At 40.9% G+C, this 23,759-nt stretch overlaps 1 protein-coding gene across 5 annotated transcripts; it reads left to right on the top strand.

Annotated features, from left to right (window-relative positions):
• Positions 1–522: 522 nt before the first annotated feature.
• BDH2 (3-hydroxybutyrate dehydrogenase 2) lies at positions 523–22,868 on the top strand. Of its 5 annotated transcripts, none has more exons than XM_007114820.4 (11): positions 542–613; positions 3,624–3,738; positions 4,125–4,216; positions 5,011–5,116; positions 6,980–7,076; positions 8,780–8,888; positions 14,110–14,170; positions 15,376–15,489; positions 19,536–19,594; positions 20,190–20,282; positions 22,555–22,868. In XM_007114820.4, the coding sequence occupies exons 3-11, from the start codon at positions 4,145–4,147 to the stop codon at positions 22,606–22,608; spliced, it is 765 nt and encodes a 254-aa protein (XP_007114882.2). In that variant the 5' UTR covers positions 542–613; positions 3,624–3,738; positions 4,125–4,144; the 3' UTR covers positions 22,609–22,868. The 5 variants fall into 5 exon arrangements, with proteins under 5 accessions (XP_007114885.2, XP_007114882.2, XP_007114884.2 ...); XM_007114822.4 differs by having other exon boundaries at positions 3,624–3,767; XM_007114823.4 differs by lacking the exon at positions 3,624–3,738 and having other exon boundaries at positions 523–608.
• Positions 22,869–23,759: the final 891 nt, after the last annotated feature.

Here is a 23,759-nt window from a genome sequence, read left to right as displayed (position 1 = left end):
CTCTTACCCAACAATGCACTTTGAAGTTCCCCAGACTCAACCCCCTCAGTGTACTCAGGATGCCTGCATTCTGCCACTAAGTATATATTAGTGTTCGACTAGACTGCGTGTGCCAAAATAACTGTACCTATACCTGAAAAAACACAAGAGAATTTGTATTTCCCTCCCTCCGGACTATCTAGGTCAGGGTCCGGGAAGGAAGGCTCCAGTATCTTCAATGACCTGGGTTCCTTCTATTTTGTTGCTAACTTCCACACGCAATTCCTGGCTCATTCAATCTTTGAGTGCTCCCAGAGCAGCACATAGTAGGTGCTAATGAAAGAGAAGGACTTAGGTTAAATTAATGAAGGAAATGATTTCAACGTTCTAAGTAAGATGCTTTTCTACTTTTCACCTTCTACGTAATTGGAGTTAACAGTTCTACCTGAGCTCCACTAGATGGCAGCACATTACATATAAAGTATGTGAATGTGCGAATCATTTTCTAAAAACTGGAGGAACCTGAACTACAAATCCCAACATGCATTAGACACCTGACCTGCTTTTGCACAAAGGTCTTAAGTTTGTTGCCCGCGCAGTGATCCGGAGGACGCCATCAACTTGCTGCTGTAAGGTAAGATTTCCCAATATAGTTTATTTTTTAATTTTTTTAAATAGATTTATTTATTTTTGGCTGCGTGGGGGTCTTCGTTGCTGCCCGCGGGCTTTCTCTAGTTGCAGCCAGCGGGGGCTGCTCTTCGTTGCGGTGCGCGGGCTTCTCATTGCGGTGGCCTCTCTTGCGGAGCACGGGCTCTAGGCGCGCGGGCTTCAATAGCGGCGGCGCGTGGGCTCAGTAGTTGCGGCTCGTGGGTTCTAGAGCGCAGGCTAAGTAGTTATAGCACACGGGCTTACTTGCTCCGTGGCATGTGGGATCTTACAGGACCAGGCCTCGAACCCGTGTCCCTTGCATTGGCAGGCGGATTTTTAACCACTGCGCCACCAGGGAAGCCCTCCCAGTATATTTTAAATGAAACTTTGGCCAGAGAAAAGGAGATGTTTTCTTCTCAGATGTTAGTTTTGCACATTACCTTTTTTCAGGATTAAACTTAGGAGTTAGTTCAGGATAAGGATGGGTTTTTAACAAGTTTGAAACTCCGGTAGGTTTTTCAAAATAGCCAAAGGAGAGGATTTTACAGTGTCAAAGTGGACATTGTCTTCCTGGCTCATGAAGAAAGAGTTCCTGAAAATGCTCTGTGTCTCTGCTAATCAAAAATTAACACTTTGAGGGAATTCCCTGGTTGTCCAGTGGTTAGGACTTGGTGCTTTCACTGCTGGGGCCCGGGTTCAATCCCTGGTGGGGGAAATAAGAGAACATAAGGCCTACGGCACGGCAAAAAAGAATTAACACTTTGATTCCAATATTTAGAGTAAGAAATCCATCATGTCTGGTTTTCACGTTGGATTTACTGAAAGTTGCGTCATTTCACCATTTCAGCCCATGTTTGCACTCATTTTTACAAACAAATCCGTTTTAATACAATAGTGCAGTTATATCTAGTAGTAAGGCTTTGGTTCAAAAATCTGGCCCCAGAAAATAGGGAGGACAGCTCGGGGGAGGTTTTCATAGTGAGCAAAACGGCTGCCCTGTGCTTCAGCAGTTGTTTAGTAAGTGCTTCTCTGGGTGTCAAAGCCTCCTAGGGAAACATTTGCAATGTGCCTTCACAGTGCCATGGGCCAAAAGTCACTAATGGCAATAGTGTAAAATAGCAGCTTTTTAATACATCATGCTCAAGACTGGGGGAGGGTAAAGATTATTGGAGTTTCGACTCTTAACCATGTTTTAAGTAAAAACATATCACTCATGTAAGAAGAAAAAAAAAAGCCGAAAATTCATTGCATCAGAGTAGGTCAGGCATTGTAAAAGCCCAGCTCTCCGTCAGTCAGAGACCATCAGTGCAGTCGTAAGCTAGTCCCTGGAGTCAGCTCTTGTAAAAACGCGCTGTTAGTCTGGCCCTCCGGGAAGCTGACTCCGAGAGTTAAACACGCACGGGATTTATTAGGGGAAATGCTGGTGCGAGAGAAAATGAGTAGGGAACTAGGTAAGGCTGGGAGAGCCAGCTGACCACGACGGAAGTCTGTCTGCAAGGGAGGGAGCGAGGGACGCTGGGCTGGGCGGTGTGGGCGCATCCTTCGCGGCGCGGGAGGAGCTCGATGTGTCCCAGAAATGGGCCTGCCTCAGCGTTCGTGCCGCTCTCAGGCACCGACTGGGAAAGGCCAGGGGGAGGTGGCCTCTGCACAGCACCGGCCTCGTGGTCAGTTACCGGGCACCTGTTCTGCAGAGCCGCAGGCCCCTGGCGCCGCGTGGGGATTTAGAACCACAAGGTCTTCTCCTGGACCCGCAATCAGGAGGCCTGGGTTTGAATTCATAGCCGTCAAACACTGGGCAAGCCACGTAATCTCTTTGAAGTCTGTGCACTGGTGACCAGGTCCTATGTCAACTCTTAAACACTTCCCTCATCCGCCCCTGCTCTCCGTCCCTGCTGTTTCTCCACCGTCTCTGCACCACTGCTGCCACCTCCGAAGGAAACCCCCTGCTCTCGCCTGCTTACTCCCTCCCCAGGTCTGTTCACTGTGAGCTTTCTAGAATACGCATCTGATCATGCCATGCTCTTAAAAACCTCATTGCCCATTGCCCACAGGAGTAACTAGCCCTTAGAAAGGAGAGCTTGCACAAAGGGTGGAGGCTTGAAATCAGGTGAGTGCACATTGGGTACAGCAGAAACCCAAGTTTGGCTGAAGAGAATAGAGATAAGTTCAAAAAGCAATGACTGGATCATTTGAGCCTTCCAGGCAAGACTAGCTAGCTCCCTGTAGTCTTTATCAGGCAGGTAATTGAGCAGACTGATTGTGGACGTTATTTTGTGCATGTGCTGTTTCAGTTAGTTCACTCAACGTCCACCCAACTCACGCCCTCACCCCCACCTTTTTACTTTGTAAAGCCTGGAAAACAAACTCAGATTCTTAGCCTCCATTGCTAGAGCTGGCCAGTAAAACACAGGCTGGAATTTCTGAGGAAGGCTTACTTGTTGAATAGAAAGGTGAGGCCTCTGAAAGACTTTAGGCTTTTGCTCCTTTCCTTCTTTCTGCCTGGAATGCAGATACGATGTCTTGGGAGAAAGCAGCCATTTTGTGGTTGGTGTGTGGTCAGAGGTACACACTAAGAACAGCAGGGTAAGAGAAGGGACTTGGTTCCTTGGAGACAGCCTCATTTAATCATCATTTGACTCTTCACTACCCCCAACCTCATCACTAGCCATTCCTCTCACCCGGAGATCTACAATCCAAGCACTGACCAAATACCTTCTGCACATCATATTTCCCCTATGTCAGAATTTCTCAGTCCTCCCTTTTAAAAATTACTGATTGTGTCTGTTAAAGTGTTACTGCTGAATGCTTAAACTTTAAAACAGGATCAGCAGCATTGTGGGGTAGAATGTTCACATAGCAAAAGAGTCAGGAGACCTGAGTTTGGTCCTGGCTCCGCCGTTGACTAGTTCTATGACCTTGAGCAGGTCAAATCAGTTCCCTCATCTGTAAAATGGGGGTGTTGGACATGATCTGATTTTCCAACTCTTTTTTTTCAGTGACTCTCGGAGGCCAACTGTGAAATCTTCCCAAGGGACATGGAAAAAACACAGATGATTAATAGTGCAGACCCCAAGAAAAGTTTACAAGAGAGGAAGCAAGAAGCAGCCCCAAGTATTAAGGACCCACCCAGTGCCATAGCAGTGTGTGCAGGGAGGGCCAGCGGGGAGGGTGGGTGGTAGTGAGGGAATGCTGCTGTATCAGCATCAGAGGCTGACTTCTCCGGGTACTGAAAAAACCTGAAGATGGGTTAAAGTCCGATGTCTGTCTGTCACCAGTTATCACTTCAGTGGTTTTTGCTAAATGTTTTTCATATGCAAAGCTAGGTATTTAGAGTAATCATTCTTGGAGAATGATGGGAATATTCTCAAGTGGTAGGAGTTTTTGTACAGAGGTGCTGTGGTCAGGTTCTTAAAGGAGTGCATTGAACCGTTCCTTCTAGATATTACTGCACGAGGCCATGTGCTACAGTGTAAGCCATTAAATACACATGTCTTTAGATTAAACCACAGGTTCCATTATGGGTCGACTTGATGGGAAGGTCATCGTCCTGACAGCAGCTGCTCAGGGGATTGGCCGGGCAGCTACCTTAGTAAGTTATTATCTTTTGTTGTTTGCTTACTAACTTTTGAGGTATTGAATTATGTGGCTGGGTTCCATGGGTATTTAATTCTGCTCTTTTTTATTTTTTTCTTTAGTGCTTCTGTTGTCTTAAGTTACAAAAAGAAAAGTGGCTTCTCCTAACTCCAGGCAGATAAAGGAATGAATACCTCACATGTTTATTATGTGACATCACTGATAACCTTTGACCTAAGAAACTTCTCTCTCTGCCTCAGTTCCTCTGCACCATAATAAATTTACTGCAGGGACCCTACAGAAGTGCATGGCTTTCTGAAATTATGTCAGTCCAGGTATAGGACTCCAGAGTTATGAGACTATCAAGTTACCTTTGCCTTCTAATTTATATCAACTTCTCACACATGAAACCCCCCACCAGAGCCAATAATGCACTGTTATTAGGAGGAAAAGTGTTGATATAACCCATTTTTCTCTTACTATTTGGAGTTTACTCACCTGCTCAGAAATAGAATGCATGCTATCAAATCAAAAAATAATAGTCTTTTGAGAGGTGTTTAATAACAGAATCCTAGTTTTTTTAAAAAAACGTTTTATTTGGTATTAAAGGGACAAAGTCAGCTGACAAGCACAATGTATGTCACGTTGTTCTAATTAATGATAAAAATAGTAACAATGGAAAGGATGAGGTGAGACTAGATAGTTTGAAATTCCACCCATTTTATAGGGAAAACAACAGTGAAAATAAGAGAAAAGAGAAAGGCTAAATGACTTTCAGTTCATGAGAGCAGTTTAACCATGTAAACAAAGGATGTATTTGTGCATTGTGTCTACCAGGCTTTTGCAAGAGAAGGTGCCAAAGTCATAGCCACAGATATCAATGAGTCCAAACTTCAGGAACTGGAAAAGTACCCAGGTAAGCAACTCCGCAGCTTGAACCTGGGATTCAGTCTACAAGGGATTATAAAGCATTATTACTTACATGTTGAAAGAAAATTCCGTAGCTGTTCAGCTCCACTGGCCTTCTTTTTAGAACCTGATTCTCTGATATCAAATTTGTATTCTGTGAACCTAGAGACAAAAATCTGTACACTTAAATGTAAACAAAGTATTTAAGCTGTATACTTAAAATTTTTAATTTATCCAACATGTCGAAGGATTCAGTAGCTAATTACCAAATCATATGTGAACATTTAACAGTCGTTATGTTAACTTTTGATGACAACTGTGCCCCCCTCGTCTGAGGGCAGCGCTGTCCAAGAGAAACATGATGTGAGCCATATGCATAATTTTAAAATTATCTAGTAAAATTTACATTTAAACTTGACATTTAAAATGTTAAAAGAAGGGGCTTCCCTGGTGGCGCAGTGGTTGAGAGTCTACCTGCCAATGCAGGGGACACGGGTTCGAGCCCTGGTCTGGGAGGATCCCACATGCCGCGGAGCAACTGGGCCCGTGAGCCACAATTACTGAGCCTGCGCGTCTGGAGCCCGTGCTCCGCAACAAGAGAGGCCGCGATAGTGAGAGGCCCGCGCACCGCGATGAAGAGTGGCCCCCGCTTGCCACAACTGGAGAAAGCCCTCGCCATAAACGAAGACCCAACACAGCCATAAATAAATAAAATGTTAAAAGAAACAGGCGAAAATTAAGTTTAAGAATATTGGTTTCAATATCATGACCAGAAACCCTAAGAGATTACCCAGATTATTTAGGTGTATATTACCCCTTACAGCACCACACTGAACCTAACTCCAACACCAGAGGACTTCAGTTGGAGTTACTCTGAAAGAAAGCAGAACAGAGAATTTACCTGGAAGTCGACTATTCCAACAAAATAGAACAGGTTCCATGGTCGAACACAAATCAGTTCACGGACCTAGTTAACTGCATTAGACTTACACTGAATTATAATTCCTATAAGTCAAAGTCAAACTGTTGGAATAGAAAAGCACAGAAGAAAAGAAGTCTTTCTGAAACTCAATTTCAGTCTTGTCTTTGTTTATAACCTTTTCTTTCTATATCCAAAAGAGAATAATAAACTGTATATATATATATATATATATATATTTTTTTTTTTAAAGCATAAAAATAATGACTGCTGCTTTCGTTAGCGAATGTTAAGGGGTTTTCTGTAGGTAGTGCAGTATGTATCTCTCAGACCCCATGCCGGATCTCTCATGTCTGGCTTTCAAGTATTTCATCCCCCCTTCTGGCCTCTCATTTCTTCTACTTATAATTTTGTCCAGAAGTAAGTGATGGTACCCTTGGCCAACAGAGCCATTTCTAAAAAATAATAGAATTAACATAAAGGTAAAGTGCGCAAGTAGAAACAATCCCTTATCCACCGCCCCTGCCCTTCCCCTTCACACAGACAGAATTCAGCACTACTGTAGCGCTGACTCAACCTCTGGGGGAAAGAATGGGCTAAAATGAGCCAACTCTCAGCTATTACTGCTGGCTTACTGAGAAGCATCTGCTGTAGATCATTCATACTTCACTGTGAAGTCTTTACTCAGAAAAGACCCGTATCATTCGTTTCAGAGAATAGAGAGAGAGAGGGAGGGAGAAAGAGACGTGTTACTGGGTGGTCAAAGTGGGGAGGACTTCAAGATTTTTCACTGAGGGTCTCCAGACTGTGAAGACCCTACGAATGATCAGCAATCCTACAAAGCCCAACTGGACAGATACTGCCGTCTTCACACTTCGAAACAGCTAAATTTTCAAGGCTCGCCATTCTTTATGAGTATAGGCAAATAGTGTCGTTTGTTTTATTTTTCAGGCATTCAGACTCGGGTCCTTGATGTCACAAAGAAGAAACAAATTGATCAGTTCGCCAATGACATCGAGAGACTTGATGTTCTCTTGAATGTGGCTGGGTAATTCCTAACTTCTTAATTTCACTCTCCTTACAGAAAGCTTTCTGCAACTTTCACTAAAAGAATTTTGATAATATGGCAAAATTATTCACTGTGAACCATAATATATTCCTTGGGGGACATGGCTAGATTTTGGACAGAATTTTTACTACAATTGTAAGACAGCCGTAGACATTGACACGGGCTTGGGGCCTAAAGGCAGCTAAGGTCACGCAAGGCATCCAGTACTGACGCTGTCGCTCTCCTCAGGGCTGGTAACAGGCTCATGCCAATGGACTTCTTGCTGATGCTCTACCAGGACTTATAAAATAAGAAGAAAAACTGTTTCCCAGTAGAGTGCCTTTAAAAGGAAGCAGATATACACCAGAAGCCAAGTACTCAGTTGATTGAAATGAAGATGTTGCCAATGTTTTGGTATATTCTAGTAAGTCTTTTATACCTCCCAAGCTCGGTGTTTCTTACTGGGACAATCAATCCCAGCAAAACAAGGTTCACGTTGTACCTTTATACACGGCACAGAGAGAATGGCTTAATTAAACTTATTAGGGCGGTACCAAGCTTGCTGAACCATGCCTGAATGACGAAAAGCTGGACCTGGAGCAGCTACATGTAGATACAGCGAGTGCTGGTACCCACTGTCCCTTCTCAGGCATGACAGTAGGTGTGAGGAACCAGGAACTCAGTAGATACCTCCGATATCCCACTTTTCTTGTGTAGTGTTACATTTGTACTGCTGCATTGGTAGAAAAATTCTAGAGCCTTCTGATGTATTTCTGTGGTTCTTCCCAATCATGATTCAGAGTAAAAAAAAAAAAAAAAAAAAAAATCTCAGTTTATCCATAGTTGATCATATGTTACAATGTTTGGAAATTAAAGTAACGATTGTGATGATCTAGTGTGTAAATAACCTGCTTATTCCTCTTATCAGGATATACCCAGAGCCATGAAAAAAAAACAGCTAGCAAAATTAGTTTTTGAGCATCTGTTAAATTTTCAGCAATGTAAGGGATACAGAAATAGAGGATGTGGTTCTTGCTGTCATTCAGTTGAACTAGAAATACAGTGGTGCGTAGGGATCACACCCGACAATATTTTATAATTAATTACATAATTTCGGTGTAGGGGACAGTGAAATCAGTTAGGACTCCAGTGTTTAGAAAGCTTCCTTGAGGCAGCGTAACTTCAAAAAGAGTGAAGGTTATTTTAAAGGTTTTGTCTTGTTCTACGCTGTTTACTCAGTATGTTAGAACTGTACAGTAGGGGTATTACTTTGCTACCCTGAGATGTTGAGACACTTGTTTTCCTTGCAGTTTTGATTTCCCTTGAGCGTGTTAAATCTGTGCCACCTGAGGGCACTCTTGCTCTTGAAATAGGAGTTAAGACAAGCGCCCCGTTCTCATTTGTTTGTTTTTAATGGCAGTGACGTTTCCTGCGCAGTAGGTGTAGAGTTTCTTATGTTTGGTGGCTTCTAACTCCTGCCTTCTTTTAAAAGAAGGATTTTGTCTTCAAATAAATGTTTTTAGCTTATGTTGTTGGGATACTTCCTGGCCTAATGTACTAAGTGATACTATGTTTGAATTAATCTTGCTAAGGGAAAGGACAATGGTCTAAGCCAATAAATGACAATAAAAAGGAGAAGGAAATTGAATAGCAGTTTTTTTTAAATGATCACCTTTTTCCCCATTGTTTAATCACACTTCCAGTTTCATCCATCATGGAACCATCCTGGACTGCGAGGAGAAAGACTGGGACTTCTCAGTGAATCTCAACATCCGCAGCATGTACCTGATGATCAAGGCATTTCTTCCTAAAGTAAGGTGACCACCACCGCTAGGATAAGTACCACGGAATAAGTAGGTCTCCGTACTGGACATCCAGAGAGGATCCCCACTCTGAAGAGTATAATAGCTAACATAATGACTAACCTGTATTCAACATTTATATCAAAGCATTTACTAGAAATTAACTCACTTAACTTTCCACTTCATTCATTCAAGAAATATTAAGCACCATGTGCCAGGCTGCTTTCCAGGTGCAGAAGGCACATCAGAGAACTAAACAAAGTCCTTTCTATAAGGGAGGTCCTATCTTGAGGGGCGAGATACGATAATGTGTAATCAAATAAACTCTAACATGTGTGATGGTTATAAGTACAGTGAACTTAAAAGAAGCTAGGTTAGGGAATTCCCTGGCAGTCCAGTGGTTAGGACTTAGCGCTTTCACTGCGGTGGCCTAGGTTCAATCCCTGGTTGGGAAACTAAGATCTCACAAGCCACGCAGCATGGCCCAAAAAAAAAGAAGCTAGGCTATCGGTGAGGTCTAGCGGGAGGGCCTCATTAATAAGGTGAAATTTTCATAGAGGTCCCGATGAAGTGAGCAAGCTGACCGTTCAGGTATCTGGGAAGAGGGTTCCAGGGATTGGAACAACAAGGGGGCATGTGGGACCAAAGCAGTCCGATGAGGTAGGTACAATCACAGCCACTGGGCAGCAGGATGAAACTGGGAGGTTAGATAACCCGCCCAAGGTCATATAACTAGCAAGTGGTTAGAGCCAGGATTTGAACCGTTGAAGTTGGGCCCCTTCTTGAATGTCAGCATCTAGGTCCCCGCATCTCAAGGTGGATGTACCCCATTGCTTTTTTCTGTACCCCGAGTATTCTCCTTGCACTCCTGCTTTTAGCTGAGCCACAGAGGTACCAGAGAGGTGAGAGACAGCATGTGCTGAGGAGACAGTATTCCTCCTGAGTCTGCTACCCTTGAATTTGCCAGCCTTCACACAACTCCTGACTGTTTTTCATTTTATTTTACAAACAAGCATTAAGTGCCTTTTGATGGAAAGCACCACACTAGGTTCTCTGGGGGAGGGGGGGGGTATAAATATGAAAAACATTGACTTCAAATGAGCTTATAAGCCAGTAGTAGCAGACAACACAGGCTCAGACAATGAACGAGGTTGACTTTGTACAGAACTAGCTCAGTTCAAGGTTGTAAGTTGAACCCTAGTGAAATGCAGAAGAGCCATGCTTCTCTTCCATTCCAGCTGGATTAGATGACTGACATACTGAATGCTGCCCAACCCAGGGCGGGAGAAGAGTTTTCTGATGGCAAGGCAGGGCAGATACTTTGTTCTGGACATTCAGCCTAATGTCAGGAAGGATACAGATGAATGCTAAAAGGAAAATTAGAGAAATTGACTTAGTAACTAAAAAAAACTAAATTTTTTAAAATCTACTTGTTTAGCCCCTAGAAGGAATCTTTGGGTTGGCTCATGGAATGTTGAACTAGCAAATTTTTTAAAAATATAAATTGCCTTTTTTTTGCTTATTTGGAGTTCATGAGAATCTGTTATTTGGAACTTAAACGTATTTTTTGAAGACGAATCCTTAGCATAGGATATGAGGAAAAGCAGAGGCTGCGGTAAAAGAGGAAAGCTCAGGTCAAATGAATAAGACTTACACATATATGAGACTCATTTGTAGTACTGAATGCTTGACAAATATCAGGGAAGGACATAGGTGTGAGACACAGTGGAGCTGAAATTGAAACTTGTTAAGTGTTCACTTTTAAAATATCAAACATTAACTTGCAAATTAGTGAGTTTGTCTATGATTTAAAGCATCTTAACAGTAATCCATATGAGCCAATGAAACCCATCTGTAAGAAATCCTAAGTTATTAATGACTGGGATGGGGAGACAGAATGAGTTGGTGCCACTTGTTAAAGTGACCCTAACCGACCTCACCTGGGACTTTGGAATCTGGCATTGGAAGACCTTAGGAACAGCCTGAGCTCTGCCCCTGAGTTCACCACAGGACCTGGGAGATGGCACCTGTGCTCTCTCGGTGTCTATTTCTTCTATTTAAAATGAGGGTGATAGATTACACAGTCCTTTCCAGCCCTAATTATGTTCATTAACCATGACGCACATATACCAGATAGAACTTGCCAGGGGAAGCAAGGATTTAGAGTCTAGGCAGATTTGAAAGGTCAGATGGTCAAAACATAGGAACACTTGTAGGAAATTTTTGTTCATGGATAACCATGCAGAAAACCATTCCAAGACTGGAAGAGCAGTCAGAAGGCAGAGAACAAATTTAAAATACTGTGAAAAGAGGTCAGTGTAGAATCCAAGGTCCACCAGAAGAGGGGATCCATTACAACGAGGGTTCGGGGAGGTCTTGGATATTTGGGTGTTCTCCTCCTTTGCTGTATCTTAGAAGAGTCTCCCGCACATAGAGCCGCTTAGCAAACATTTGCTGGATGAAGAAATGAATCTAGGTTGTCAGTCCAGGTGGAGGTCAGGCATGGAATCACTGAAGACCCAAGAAGCCAAGGTCTGCCAAGTTTAGGAGCTGGGCTCTGGTCAGTGGGGGCAGAAGAGCTGCGTCACAGTAGGACTAACTAGATGCAGCTAGAGGGAATCTTCAGAGCTCTTTGTAGCATCCGCCTGAGCTTCTGGGAGATCAATCCTAGACAGCATTACTACATCCAGGCACTTCACTTTATTGTTGTACCTTCCAGAGAGGGCTATTGCATGCAGAGCCAAGAAGAGCGTTCACACCATGACAGCAGGTGCTGAGCTGGTGTTGCGAAGGCAGCACAGAAGGACGCAAGGACTGTGGGCTCTAGAATCAGCGGCTAGACCTGGGCTGAATGGACAGTCCAAGTGTTAGGGGGCAGCACTAGCATCTCCCAGGTGACTGTTTTCTAAAGTTCTGCCTGAGGATTTTATTGCATTTCAGAAGATCAGAGACTGAACTTATTTAATAGCCCATCCTTATATATTAAGTTGGGCTACATGTATTCCATATGTATTAAAAATGGATTGTACATATTATCAATTATACCTCAGTGAAACTGGGAAAATAAATTAATTTCCATGGGTTATGTTATTTGCTAAACTGGATAAGAAAGAATAATCGTAAGGCTTAGTTTTCAACACCGTTGTATTTTACTAATTTTCCTGGTCTTTTTTTATGAGGACCCCATTTCATTATGATCCTCTTTATTATATAGACAAACAAGTTGTGTTCAATATTTTCTTTCCCTGCCATCTTCTGGATTCCACTGGGTCACCTCAGCCTCTCCTTTTATCCTTTTAATCCATTCAACATAATACCTTAGGGTTGTTTTAGACTTTCTGCTCTTAGGTAGGATTAGTAGCTAACTATCAAAACAGAAAGTAAGAATACTATAAGGAAAAATAGAATCTTGGCAAACTCATCCCTGGATCATCCAGTTATTCACCTTCTCCATTCCTACACCTCCTTGAAAGCTGCTGGATAAACTCACCCCAGCAGAAGTGACTTTTTTCTTTGACCCTTTACACTGCCTACTGAGACTCCTCCCTCTTAGAAGCTCTTTCTTTACTTGATTTTCATGACGGAGCATATCCTGGTTCTCCCTCCTCTGTTCTCCATCTCCCCCAGCACTTATTTTAACGCTTCACCACCTCCTCCTTGTTCTTTGTGGTCCTCCCTGCAGCCTCTGAGTTCAGTAAGTTAGTGCCCACGAGGCAGGAATTCTCTCCAACTCTTGCTTCTTCCCCCGCAGACATTGATGGGTGGATACCCATGCCCTTGCATATACCTGTATCATCTTGAAAACATTCATACATCTTTTCATTAAATATAAGTTCATCTGAAAACATTTTTTAATTCATAGCAGCTTTTTTCAGTGATATGTTTGTTTAGGTCTGGGGCAGAGCTCAGCAATCTGCACTTTAACCTAGCACCGCAAGAGATTTTGATTCACTGAAATGTATTGACTGGCTGCTGTGTACCCTGTCTAGGAGGACAGAACAGCCACGGACCCTCCTCTTAAGACTTTCGCACTTTCCGTGTGGGATTCTGAAGGACGTATTCTTAGGAAACACTGCCCTAGATGGGGAGCAGCCCTCACTGCATGTAACCATGTACCAAGTCCTGCTCATGTACCTCAGCTGTCTCCACCTCTGTTACCCACAGACATTTCTGCTCTCTACTTTCACTACTCCTTTCCTAAATCCCTGCATCAGCTTCCAGTGCTGTCCTCTACAAGATGCCAGAGTAATCTCTGTAATCTTCAAATCTGAACGTGCCACTCCCCCTCTGCATTAAACCCCTCATCGTCTCCACCTCATTGCCTTCAGGGTAAAGCCAAAATTCCTAAATTTAGCACCCCCTGGCCTCTGCAGCTTTATTCCTCCCACATTCTGTCTTCCAGCCAGACCCATCCCTTCTCCCCACTTCGGTGGGAAGAAAATACCCTTCTCTTTTATTTTTCTGATTAATGCTCTAGCTTTCAAAAAATCAGCCCTCCTCTGAGTGCCCTGCAGCCTGGTCCCTGCTTTCCACGTCCGCCCCCTCCCCGGTGACAGTCTTTCCTCTTGCTGGATGCAGGTTGTATCAGCCACTTCAGTCAGACTGGCAGCTCTACTGGCAGCTCTATAGGCAGGCAATGACTCAGGGACTGAGTCATTTCTCTTTGAATCTCCTCGACCTACCACTGTACCTGACCACAGCAGGTATTCAACTGTATGTTGAATATGTGAGGAATGGAGAAAGAGTTTTCCATCAGGAACATACAGTAACATTAACGTTCTTTAGCCTTTCATTTAGCTCAGAGTTCCTTCTTGGTCTTGCTGATGCTTTTGTGCCACAGGAAGGCAGTAAACCCCTGGGAAATGTTCCTGCCAATGTGTACACAAGCCATCAATTCCCAGCAATGATTGGGTGAGACCATTAAGACTGCTTAACAGGGAATTCCCTGGTGGTCCAGTGGTTGGGACTCCGTGATTTTACTGCCAAGGGCCCGGGTTCAATCCCTGGTCAAGGAACTAAGATCTCACAAGCTGCGTAGCATGGCCAAAAAAAGAAAAAAGAAAATAAAATCTGTTAAAAAAAAAAAAAAAAGACTGCTTAACATGCTTAACAGTGCTTAATGTTAATAGCTAATAAGATGGTCCTGCAAACCATAAGCACATCTTTTAAAGAGGTAGTATTTTTAGCCTGCAGAATAGCATCTTTTTTTGGTCTTTGTTTTGTTTTGGCAGATGCTTGCTCAGAAATCTGGCAACATTATCAACATGTCCTCTGTGGCATCGAGCATCAAAGGTAGGTGTGTCTTCCTCTGGGCATCATGACACACGTACTCACACACCTTCAAGAGCTAAGGGTTTGGGGAACAAGCATAGCAGAGATCATAAAACCCACACATAACTTCAAAACTGCTTTTTTAAAAATTGCTCTAAAGTTTCTTAAGTACCAGTCCGTTTGCCTTAGATGTGAACCAGTCATAAAGTTAAATATAAGTTGGTTTGCTTTGCTCTACCTTTTATTCCTTCTAATGGATATGGAAATGAAGATCAAACTGGGAGAAGGAAACAGTTATACATTTAATTAATCAAAAAAGATGTATTAAACACCCACTAGATGTCCCTGACCCCAAAGAATTCACAGTCTAAAAGGGGGAGAGAGTCAGGCAAATTCACGTCTTCTGCAGTGTGATAGGATTATAACAGAGCTTTGTACAAAGTGCTGTCACAATAGCAGGGACATAACTCTGCCTGTGGATTAGGGGAGTGCTTCACAAAGACATTTGATCCAGCCCTAAATGCGAAGTCAAGTTGAAGGGCCAGATTGCTGTGCAAAAGTGGAGGTGATGGACAATGTCACAGTCTGGCACGGATGGATTTCGAGTTGAAAATGAAGTAGTTACTGCTGAGATAACATTCCTTCTCTCAGCAAGGATGTACACAGTAAGCCTGCACAGGAGAGGAATGCAAAGAAATGCCTAAGCCTCTGGGTTTGTTTGGGTCGTGTTTTGTTTTGCTTTGCTTTACCCTAAATTTCTTTGTTCTACCAACTGATGATGAAAAACTAAAGCCACTGCTGTCACTTAGGTGCGGCATCTCAACACCGAAGTCTCAACTGAATTGTGCCAATAATGATACTATTTTCCCAGATCCAGAAACTAGCTCTATTAAAGGAGAAAATCTGATATCGATTTTTAGAAAGGGTGCAGGGACTTCCCTGGTGGTCCAGTGGTTAAGACTTCGCCTTCCAGTGCAGGGGGTGTGGGTTCGATCCCTGGTCGGGGAGCTCGGATCCCACATGCCTCGAGGCCAAACAACCAAAAACACAAAACAGAAGCAATAGTGTAACAAATTCAATAAAGACTTTTTTAAATGGTCCACATCAAACAAAAAAAAAGTCTTAAAAATGGTGGAGTGTGAGGAAGCATGACAATGGTCTCCTGCTTCCTAAAGTTGACTGTGTTTTTTTATTCCTTCAACGGTTGAACTTCCCTTCATTCTCAGGAGTTGTGAACAGGTGTGTGTACAGCACAACCAAGGCGGCTGTGATTGGTCTCACAAAGTCTGTTGCTGCAGATTTCATCCAGCAGGGTATCCGGTGCAACTGTGTGTGTCCAGGTGAGTTGGGCACTTTGGGACTATGAACTTGTCCTTTCTGACCTCCCGGCTGCCACTGTGAAAAGTATCTATGTAAGCTTGTTTACCACATGTTGTATTGTCACTGGGAAAAGCTCCAAAGTAAAAAGAGTCCAGGCTTATTAAGATAACAGTCCAATGGTAAGTTGGGAAAGAGATCCTAAGTCATTAGGAATAACCCACAGATGTGTTAAAAGACAAAATTCAACCAAGTAATTTGAAGATCCAGTTGGCTTTATTCAACGATTCATGAATCAAGTGGCATCCCATCTAGCGACTAGAAGGATGCGCCAGGGAGTCATATACAAAAATGGAAGGTTTTCATAGAAAGAAGGGTGGGGCAAGGAGGTCATTGGCAAAAGAAAAGAAAAGGTTATTCTGGGCTGGGACTTCTTTTTTAAGGGGGAGGGGATGGCACAGGTTTTATACTACAGGTTGCCTCTTCTTCCTCTAGGGGGATAGAGAGGGCCCACGGGGGCCCAATTACCTCATTGGTGCTAACCAGAAAATTCCAGACTGGTTGATTAAGATTACATTTCTGGTAAAGGTTGAAACTGCAATTAGGTTAGGCATTAAATGTAGGTTTTGTATCATGGGCTTTAGCACAAGTGATGCCATTTTGATTTAACATGCAAAAGGTTTAAATGCTACTTGTGCGGATGGGGACAATTCCAAACCCTGTGGTTGAGAGACATAACTGGCCAGGGCTTGGTGTTTTGGAAGCGAGCGCAGGATGGCCTCGTCAGGGGAAAGTTGAAACGTAGACCATGCTCACAGGACAGCAGGAAGAAAGAGGAGCCTCCCAGACACAGAGAGCCACTGAGTCATGTCCATCACCTGGGGTGGCCCATAAACAAAAAGGAGGGATTAATACCTTCCTTTATGCTGTAAAGAGCGGGTCAGCAAACTATGGCCTGCAGGCCAGATCCGGCCTACCACCTGTTTTGTAAATACAGTTTTATTGGGGTACATCCACACCCAGTTTGCTTTTATATTGGTTAAGTTTGCTTTCATGCTGCAGTCAGAGTTGAGTAGTTATAACACACCAAATGGTTCTCAAAGCTAAAAATATTTCCTGTCTGGCTTTTGACCAAAAAGTATGCTGGCCCCTCATATAAAGGAAAGGAGAAAAGCAGAACTTATTATGAGTAGACAGGACATTTATGTTTACACTATACTGTAGTCTATCAAGTGTGCAATAGCATTGTGTCTAAAAAAACAATGTACATACCTTAATTCAAAAACATTTTATTGCTAAAAAACGCTAACCATCATCTGAGCCTTCAGTGAGTCATAATCCTTTTGCAGTAGTACCATCAAAGATCACTGATCACAGATCCCCATAACAAATATAATAATAATGAAAATGTTTGAAATATTGCAAGAATTACCAAATGTGACACAGAGACATGAAGTGAGCAAATAAATGCTGTTGGAAAAATGGTGCCTATAGACTTGCTCGAAGAAGCATTGCACAACCCTGAAATTTGTAAAAAATATAGTATCTGTGAAGCTCAGCAAGGCAAAGTAGAGTAAAATGAGGTCTGCCTAGGAAGAATTATCAGCTTCCTCTCTGAAAAGAAATTCAATACTGCATGTCCAGAATCAAGGTTTCTCTTAGTAGTTCACAACTGGTATTGTGGGTTTGGGGAGGAGAAGCAATTCACAGTTACCTGTGGGACCTTTCAAAACCTGAGGGGCATGCCAGCATTTGGAGAAGGAGTTGATGGGGAACACTGTGTAGTTTGGAAAGTGCCACTGGAAATTCTGATGTAATTCATCATGGTCTCCCCTCAGGTTGAAAACCACTGACTTATTAAAGGGGGAAACTACTAAATAACCTTTAAGGGACAGAATTTCCATGATTGAGGTGTTCTGTTTAATTTTTCTTGGACTAGAACGGTCAACATAGGTAACACCAAGAAAGAGGAGGTTACAGGAGAGAGAGTTTCACTGGGTTTTAACATACACATTGGTGATACTTGAGTCTAGCTATTCTTGGTGCCATTTTCCCAGTGGAATAAAACGCAAAATGATTTGGAAAATGTGGTTGTTTTGAAGCTGGACTTTTCAGAAGATTGGAAAATATATTCTCCCACTGTCTGGAACAAGGAACTAGCTGTGACTCACTGAGCCAGTCACAGAGAAAATGTGACAAGGAATGAGTGTGTCTGGGTTGGTGCTGATGATATAGTCACAACACTTCAACACCAGACTGGTGTGGACAGTGGCATGGTGTGTCAGTCTGTGCCAGGGACACAGCAGAGTCAGGTGACAGTGGAATTAAGTGCGAGGCATAGGCTTGCTACAGAGTTTTCATGTAATAGTCATTAATACCGGCCATATGTAAGATTCGTTGAGCATTTGCCTCAGTGGGAGGAAGCTGTTAAAGATTTAAGGATTTTGAGGAGGGCGTTAAGTGAATGCTTAAGGTGCCTTGAACACACTGTTGGTAGAATTGTGGACTTTAAGGAGGCTATTGATGAGGCAAGTGAGGAAAATGTCACCAGAAATTGGATACAAAGAGATTTTTGCTTTGTGGTTTAAGAAATTTCATCAACACTATTGCCTGCGGTAACTGTGGAGGGTAGAAAATGTTCCTGATGAACCAGGTGATGTAGCCAAGGCAACTCCCACCCAGCCTATAGAAAGTGCTGCCTGCTTATAGTGAAATGTGAGAGCACAGAGACAAGCTAAGGAAAGGGCTGTTAAACAAAAAGGAGCCAGGATTTGCAGATTTCGAAGATTCCCAGTCTCTCCAGAGAAATGGCAAATGATAATAAAATTAAGAAATGGTTTCTGAGGCGGGGAGGATGACAAATTGGGAGATTGGGACTGACATATACACACTACTCTATATAAAATAGATAACTAATAAGGACCTACTGTATAGCACAGGGAACTCTACCCAATACTCTGTAATGGCCTATATGGGAAAAGAATCTAAAAAAGAGTGGACATATGTATATGTATAAAGGCTTACTCTGCTGTACACCTGAAACTAACACAACATTGTAAATCAACTATACCCCTTTAAAAATTTTTTTTAAAAAAAGAATAAAGGCTTACTTTGCTGTACACCTGAAACTAACACAACATTGTAAATCAACTATACCCCTTTAAAAATTTTTTTTAAAAAAAGAAAGAAATGATTTCCAAGCAAACATCAAATCTATGGCACACCCAGAAGCGTGGCCTAGGGATGGAGCTGAGAGTATGACTGTGAAATCACTTGCTATGACCCTAGAAAGATCATGTGGTCTCCGGGGAGTACGGTCAGCAGAAGAAAGCCCTCTGCAGAGAATTTGCAGATCACAGAGGTTAACAGAAATGTATGGGAACTTGCTCTGTAAGGAATGCGAGCTAAGTGGGATTTAAAAATTTTTAGTGTCATTATTATTTTTCTTGTTTTTAAGTAAAATAAAGTTATATTTTTTCGATGAGAAATATGAAACAGTGGTTAAAACAGGAATTTAAAACCAATGAAAATAGGCAAGCTAATGAGGAAAATTAAGAGCCACCTAAGTTATCGAGGACTATGATGGGCGTGGAGTTGCCCTGAGAATCCCCCCAGAGTGAACCTGACAGCAGAGATTGTTTTTGAGATCATTAGGTAGTCTGGGTCCTTATACTGATATTAGTGCTTGTATGATTTTATCTATAATACATCTCAGGGTCGTTGCAAGGATTAACTGAGATAATACCTATAACAGTGCTTAAAATCCATAAAGTATCATATCAATGTGATGTGACTAAAGTATGTCCTGGGAATGCTGGGTGTCATTTTTTGCCTAATATACTTCACAAAGAAGTATAGTCTGTGTTTTTGAAAATCATAGAAATTTATTAAAGAATTTTTAAGCCTATTAAATAAAAAGCAGGCAGGTAGAGGTGCAATTGTCACTCCAAGTCATGGAGAAGGCTTTCACTGATCGTTGTATCATATGGAAAGGTAGTTTAAAATTTAATCATCAATTTCTTTTTCAGTCTAAGTAAGTAACCAAGCTGAATGTCCTCCTTTGATTTAGGAACGGTTGATACCCCATCTCTGCAGGAAAGAATACAAGCCAGACCAAATCCTGAAGAGGTATATCTGCTATTTTAAATGTGTTTAAATCCTCTGGTTGAAAACAACAAAAAAAAAATGCCCCTTCCTTACCTAGACTAGACAGATCCATAGAGACAGAAAGTAGAAGGGTGGTTGCCAGGGGCTGGGGGAGAAGGAGTGGGGAGTTATTGTTTAATGGGTATGGAGTTTCAGTTTTTCAAGATGAAAAAAATTGTGGAGATTTGTTGCACAATAATATGAATGGACTTAACACTACTGAACTGTACACTTCAAATTGGTTAAGATGGTAAATTTTATATTGTGTGCATTTTACCACATTTTCAAAAAATATGAAAATGCCCTCTTCTTTAATATTATCTTTCTGATCTGTCACAGTCTCTGTAGGTTTTAGTATAAAACAAATAGTTTGAGTAGATTGGGAGTCACCAGAGTCCTGTTTGCTCCACAATTAATGATATTAATGATATTCTCCTGTATCTTATATCATGTATAATTAATCAAGGCAACAAGCCAGTGGTACCTTTGTAGATTCCTCTTGCCTTTGACCTGAAGGTGTTGCAGGTGAGTTACTTCAGCTCACATCACTGATGTCCGGTATGGTTTCTGGTTACAGGCACTGAGTGATTTCCTAAATAGACAGAAAACAGGAAGATTTGCAACTGCAGAAGAAATAGCCCTGCTCTGCGTGTACCTGGCCTCTGATGAAGTAAGCACTGTTCTTCCCAGGGGGTTCATTATCCTCAATCACATTTGGCCACAATTTGCTCATCAAATTAGTATTATTTAGGGAGTGATGGCATGTAGGTACTAAGATGCTACTTTTACAAGATAGGAATAAGTTCTGATTTAATTTGCTCATAGAAAGACCACTTTGATCTGAGCCACCAACTCTTCCTCATTCAACTTTACATGTCACTGAATCTGATAGCAAATGAAGTGGTGGAGGATTGAAAAAAATTAAATTGCTCAATTTTATAATTACTTTCAAAAATTACAATTTGGGTAACCATTTGTAAATTTGATTTGTGAATGAAACCAGTGAACCTCCAAAATTATGAGAGCTTCAGGTGATATGGGGAAAGGGTTAACCAGATTTGCGTCCAGGAGACACAGAATTAGCATCTGGTGTTTTCAGTTTTACTGGTGACTTGTTTAGAACAATACCAGTACCTCTTTTTTTTCCCTATGAATTTTTACCTATTTATCATCACGTATGGAAATTCCTAATTCTGTCTCTTTCCACTTTGCACCTATTTAGTAATCAGTTTTTTCCTTAATGGCTACTGTATATTTTTTAATGGCAAACAGCTGTGAAAGCAGAAACTCTTTCATAAGAAATATTTCTTATAAGGTATAAAGCACAAGGACATCCCCTCTGTTTTATGTCTGTGAATAGTACACGACCAGGGAACTAACTGTAAGAGAGAAGGAAAGGGGAGTAGGCAGGAGTGAGGAGGTGTGTTACTGATCAGTTAGCCCCTCTTCACTGTAACTTGGTGCACACCAGGTGGTGGTGAATGTGACAGATACAGAGGTTGAAATGTTTTAGTGACAGAGCAGTTACTACTTCTCAGAACTATTGACAGAGCAGTTACTACTTCTCAGAACTATTAACAACAGTTGTTCATAGCTAAGGAAATGACTAGGCAGATTATGAATGACTGAGTACATTAACCTTTCTGATTTCTTTGAATCTGTATCTTCACAAGAGCTCATTTGATTTGTGGGTACTGCTGATAAGCTAAATTACCCTGGTTTAGCCAGAGCTTAGGTTACCAAATATTTGGGAATGTTCTGGCTTGAAATGTGCAACAAAAGGACCTTTGTCCTTTTAGAAAGATCCAGAAGAGTCCATATGTAAAACAGAAAGCTTGCCTTTTAAAAAAAACTTGGAGAAATTGGGGTTGTTTCTTGGTAGAGTGTCTAATAACCCCCTAGTTTATCTACTTTATATGATCAGTCTTCATATATTGAATTTTATTTTTTTTTAAATTTTTATTGGAGTATAGTTGATTTACAATGTTGTGTTAGTTTCAGGTGTACAGCAAAGTGAATCAGTTATACATATACATATATCCACTCTTTTTTAGATTCTTTTCCCATATAGGCCATTACAGAGTATTGAGTAGAGTTCCCTGTGCTATGCAATATATATAGAACTTTAAAACACTCTGTACTCCTGTTGTGATGTCTTTCCTTCCAGCCTCTTCCATTGTCTCAGGCTTTAGGCGAATTTAAAACTAGGAACACAAATTTGAGTCTATTATCCATGTTTAAGTTAAAACATTTTTAAACCTCTACCACAAGAATCACTTCAGCTTTAATTCTTTGGAAAATGGAAAATTCTATGGGGAAAAAAATCAGTAATTTTTAAACTCCTTTAGTTTTATACAGATTTGGATGTCTGAAACTAGTATAGAATTTTTTTTTTGGTTAATTATTACTCATATAAATTTTAAAAAGATATTTAGTGTGCTTCAGTTCCTGGAATTACCCATGTATATTGATTAACTAAATATACATCTTTTAAAAAAAATTCTGTTTGGTAATTGACATTACTACTTTGTTACTGACACACTTGATTATGTTCAAAGGTTTATTAGGGGCATAAAACTCAGCTAGTTAGAATGCTTCTGAGTTTCAAAATGAAAATGTACTGTTTTAGCCTATACTATATCCTAATTCGGGTAATGGCTCTATATCACAAAATTGCTTAATTTTCTGATTCTGAGTCCAGACACTCTTAGAATGATGTGACATGTGCTCAGACACCAGCCAGAGGCCAGTCAGATCCATATCACAAGAACACTCAGCAGTTTTAAATCATCTGAAATTTAATTCAGATTTTCCTAATTTCTATTTGTTAAAAGTGTGGTTTCCTGGTACTATGAGGATAAACTGTTTAGCTGTCTCAGTCAGGAAAATTGAAGAAACACAACCTGGTTAATTGTTCTATCTCCTTGTGTTTATCACTGCAGTCTGCCTATGTAACAGGTAATCCTATTATCATTGATGGAGGCTGGAGCTTGTGATTTCAGGATCTCCTTGCTGGGAAGGCAGGCCGTTCCTGTCTACAGTGAACCTGCTTATGAAGAAAACTCACCCATCCTCTCTTTCCTATTAATGGCATATTAATGAAAACAAGACCTTTCTGATGATGTCATTGTTCACAAGAGTCTGATTCTTTATATTTATCTCTTTCTAATCTCTTCTGAAATCATTGTAGATAGGTGAGATAATGAACTCACTGCAAAAAGAACATTTTAAGAATAAACCTCAGTTTCTAAGTATATAAAATTAAAATGTGAATATGAAGAAAAAAGGAACTGTTTTTTTTAAGAAAAAAGCTATTCATTTCTATTTTACTTCTGTTTTGCAGTATTCAAATATTTTTGTACGATTCTGCATTGGTCTGTATGTGGGTACTAATTTTAAAATTTTACACGGTTATAAATGAACACCAAAGGTATAAAGGAGTTTGGCTTCAGTAACTTACACTTAAAGGAGTTTAGGTTCAGGACTATAGATTGTTGATCTGTTATGTAAAAGAAAAATAATCATCAGATGTTTATACTTAATGGATGTCATCACTTATAAGTAAATACTTTTTTTTAGTCTAACTAGAAAGTCTTTATTAAAATAAGCAGTATTTGACATGGACATAAGAAACATGTAGTTAACTACCTTACGGTATTGTCAGTTTGAAGAATATTTTTTAGATTAAGTATAGATTTCCTCACAAATTCTGAGATAACAGACAAGAGAACATGAAACTTAGAAGTAGTCTCTGGATGAAGAAACAGAAATAAATCATGTAACAGGAAACAAATAAAATTAAAGAAAATAAAAGTTTCAATAAGAAATTTAAATTCATGGAAAATAATTCCATAACAGATTACTAGGGAGAAGTTTTTTCTTGTTCTTTTAGTTTCAGGGTTTTATGTTTGTGTTTTATTTGTTGTTACCTCAAAAGACCAAATGGTATGATGCACATGTAGATACTCAGTAAATGAGCAGTTAATCTTTCATCTCAGAATTGTAATATTAAAAAGGAAAATTTTGAAATGAACAATGAAAGTTTAAAATTTTATGTATGAGGAAGAACATGCAGTTGATGAAGGTAAGTTAAAACCGACAGCAAAAAATAAAACAAAATAAAATATAATCTGACAGCAAAGGATAT

Source organism: Physeter macrocephalus, chromosome 7 (assembly GCF_002837175.3).
Source record: "Physeter macrocephalus isolate SW-GA chromosome 7, ASM283717v5, whole genome shotgun sequence".
Lineage (NCBI taxonomy): Eukaryota > Metazoa > Chordata > Mammalia > Artiodactyla > Physeteridae > Physeter > Physeter macrocephalus.
The sequence above is the reverse complement of the archived record's forward strand: the minus strand, read 5'-3'. Positions and strand labels throughout refer to the sequence as shown.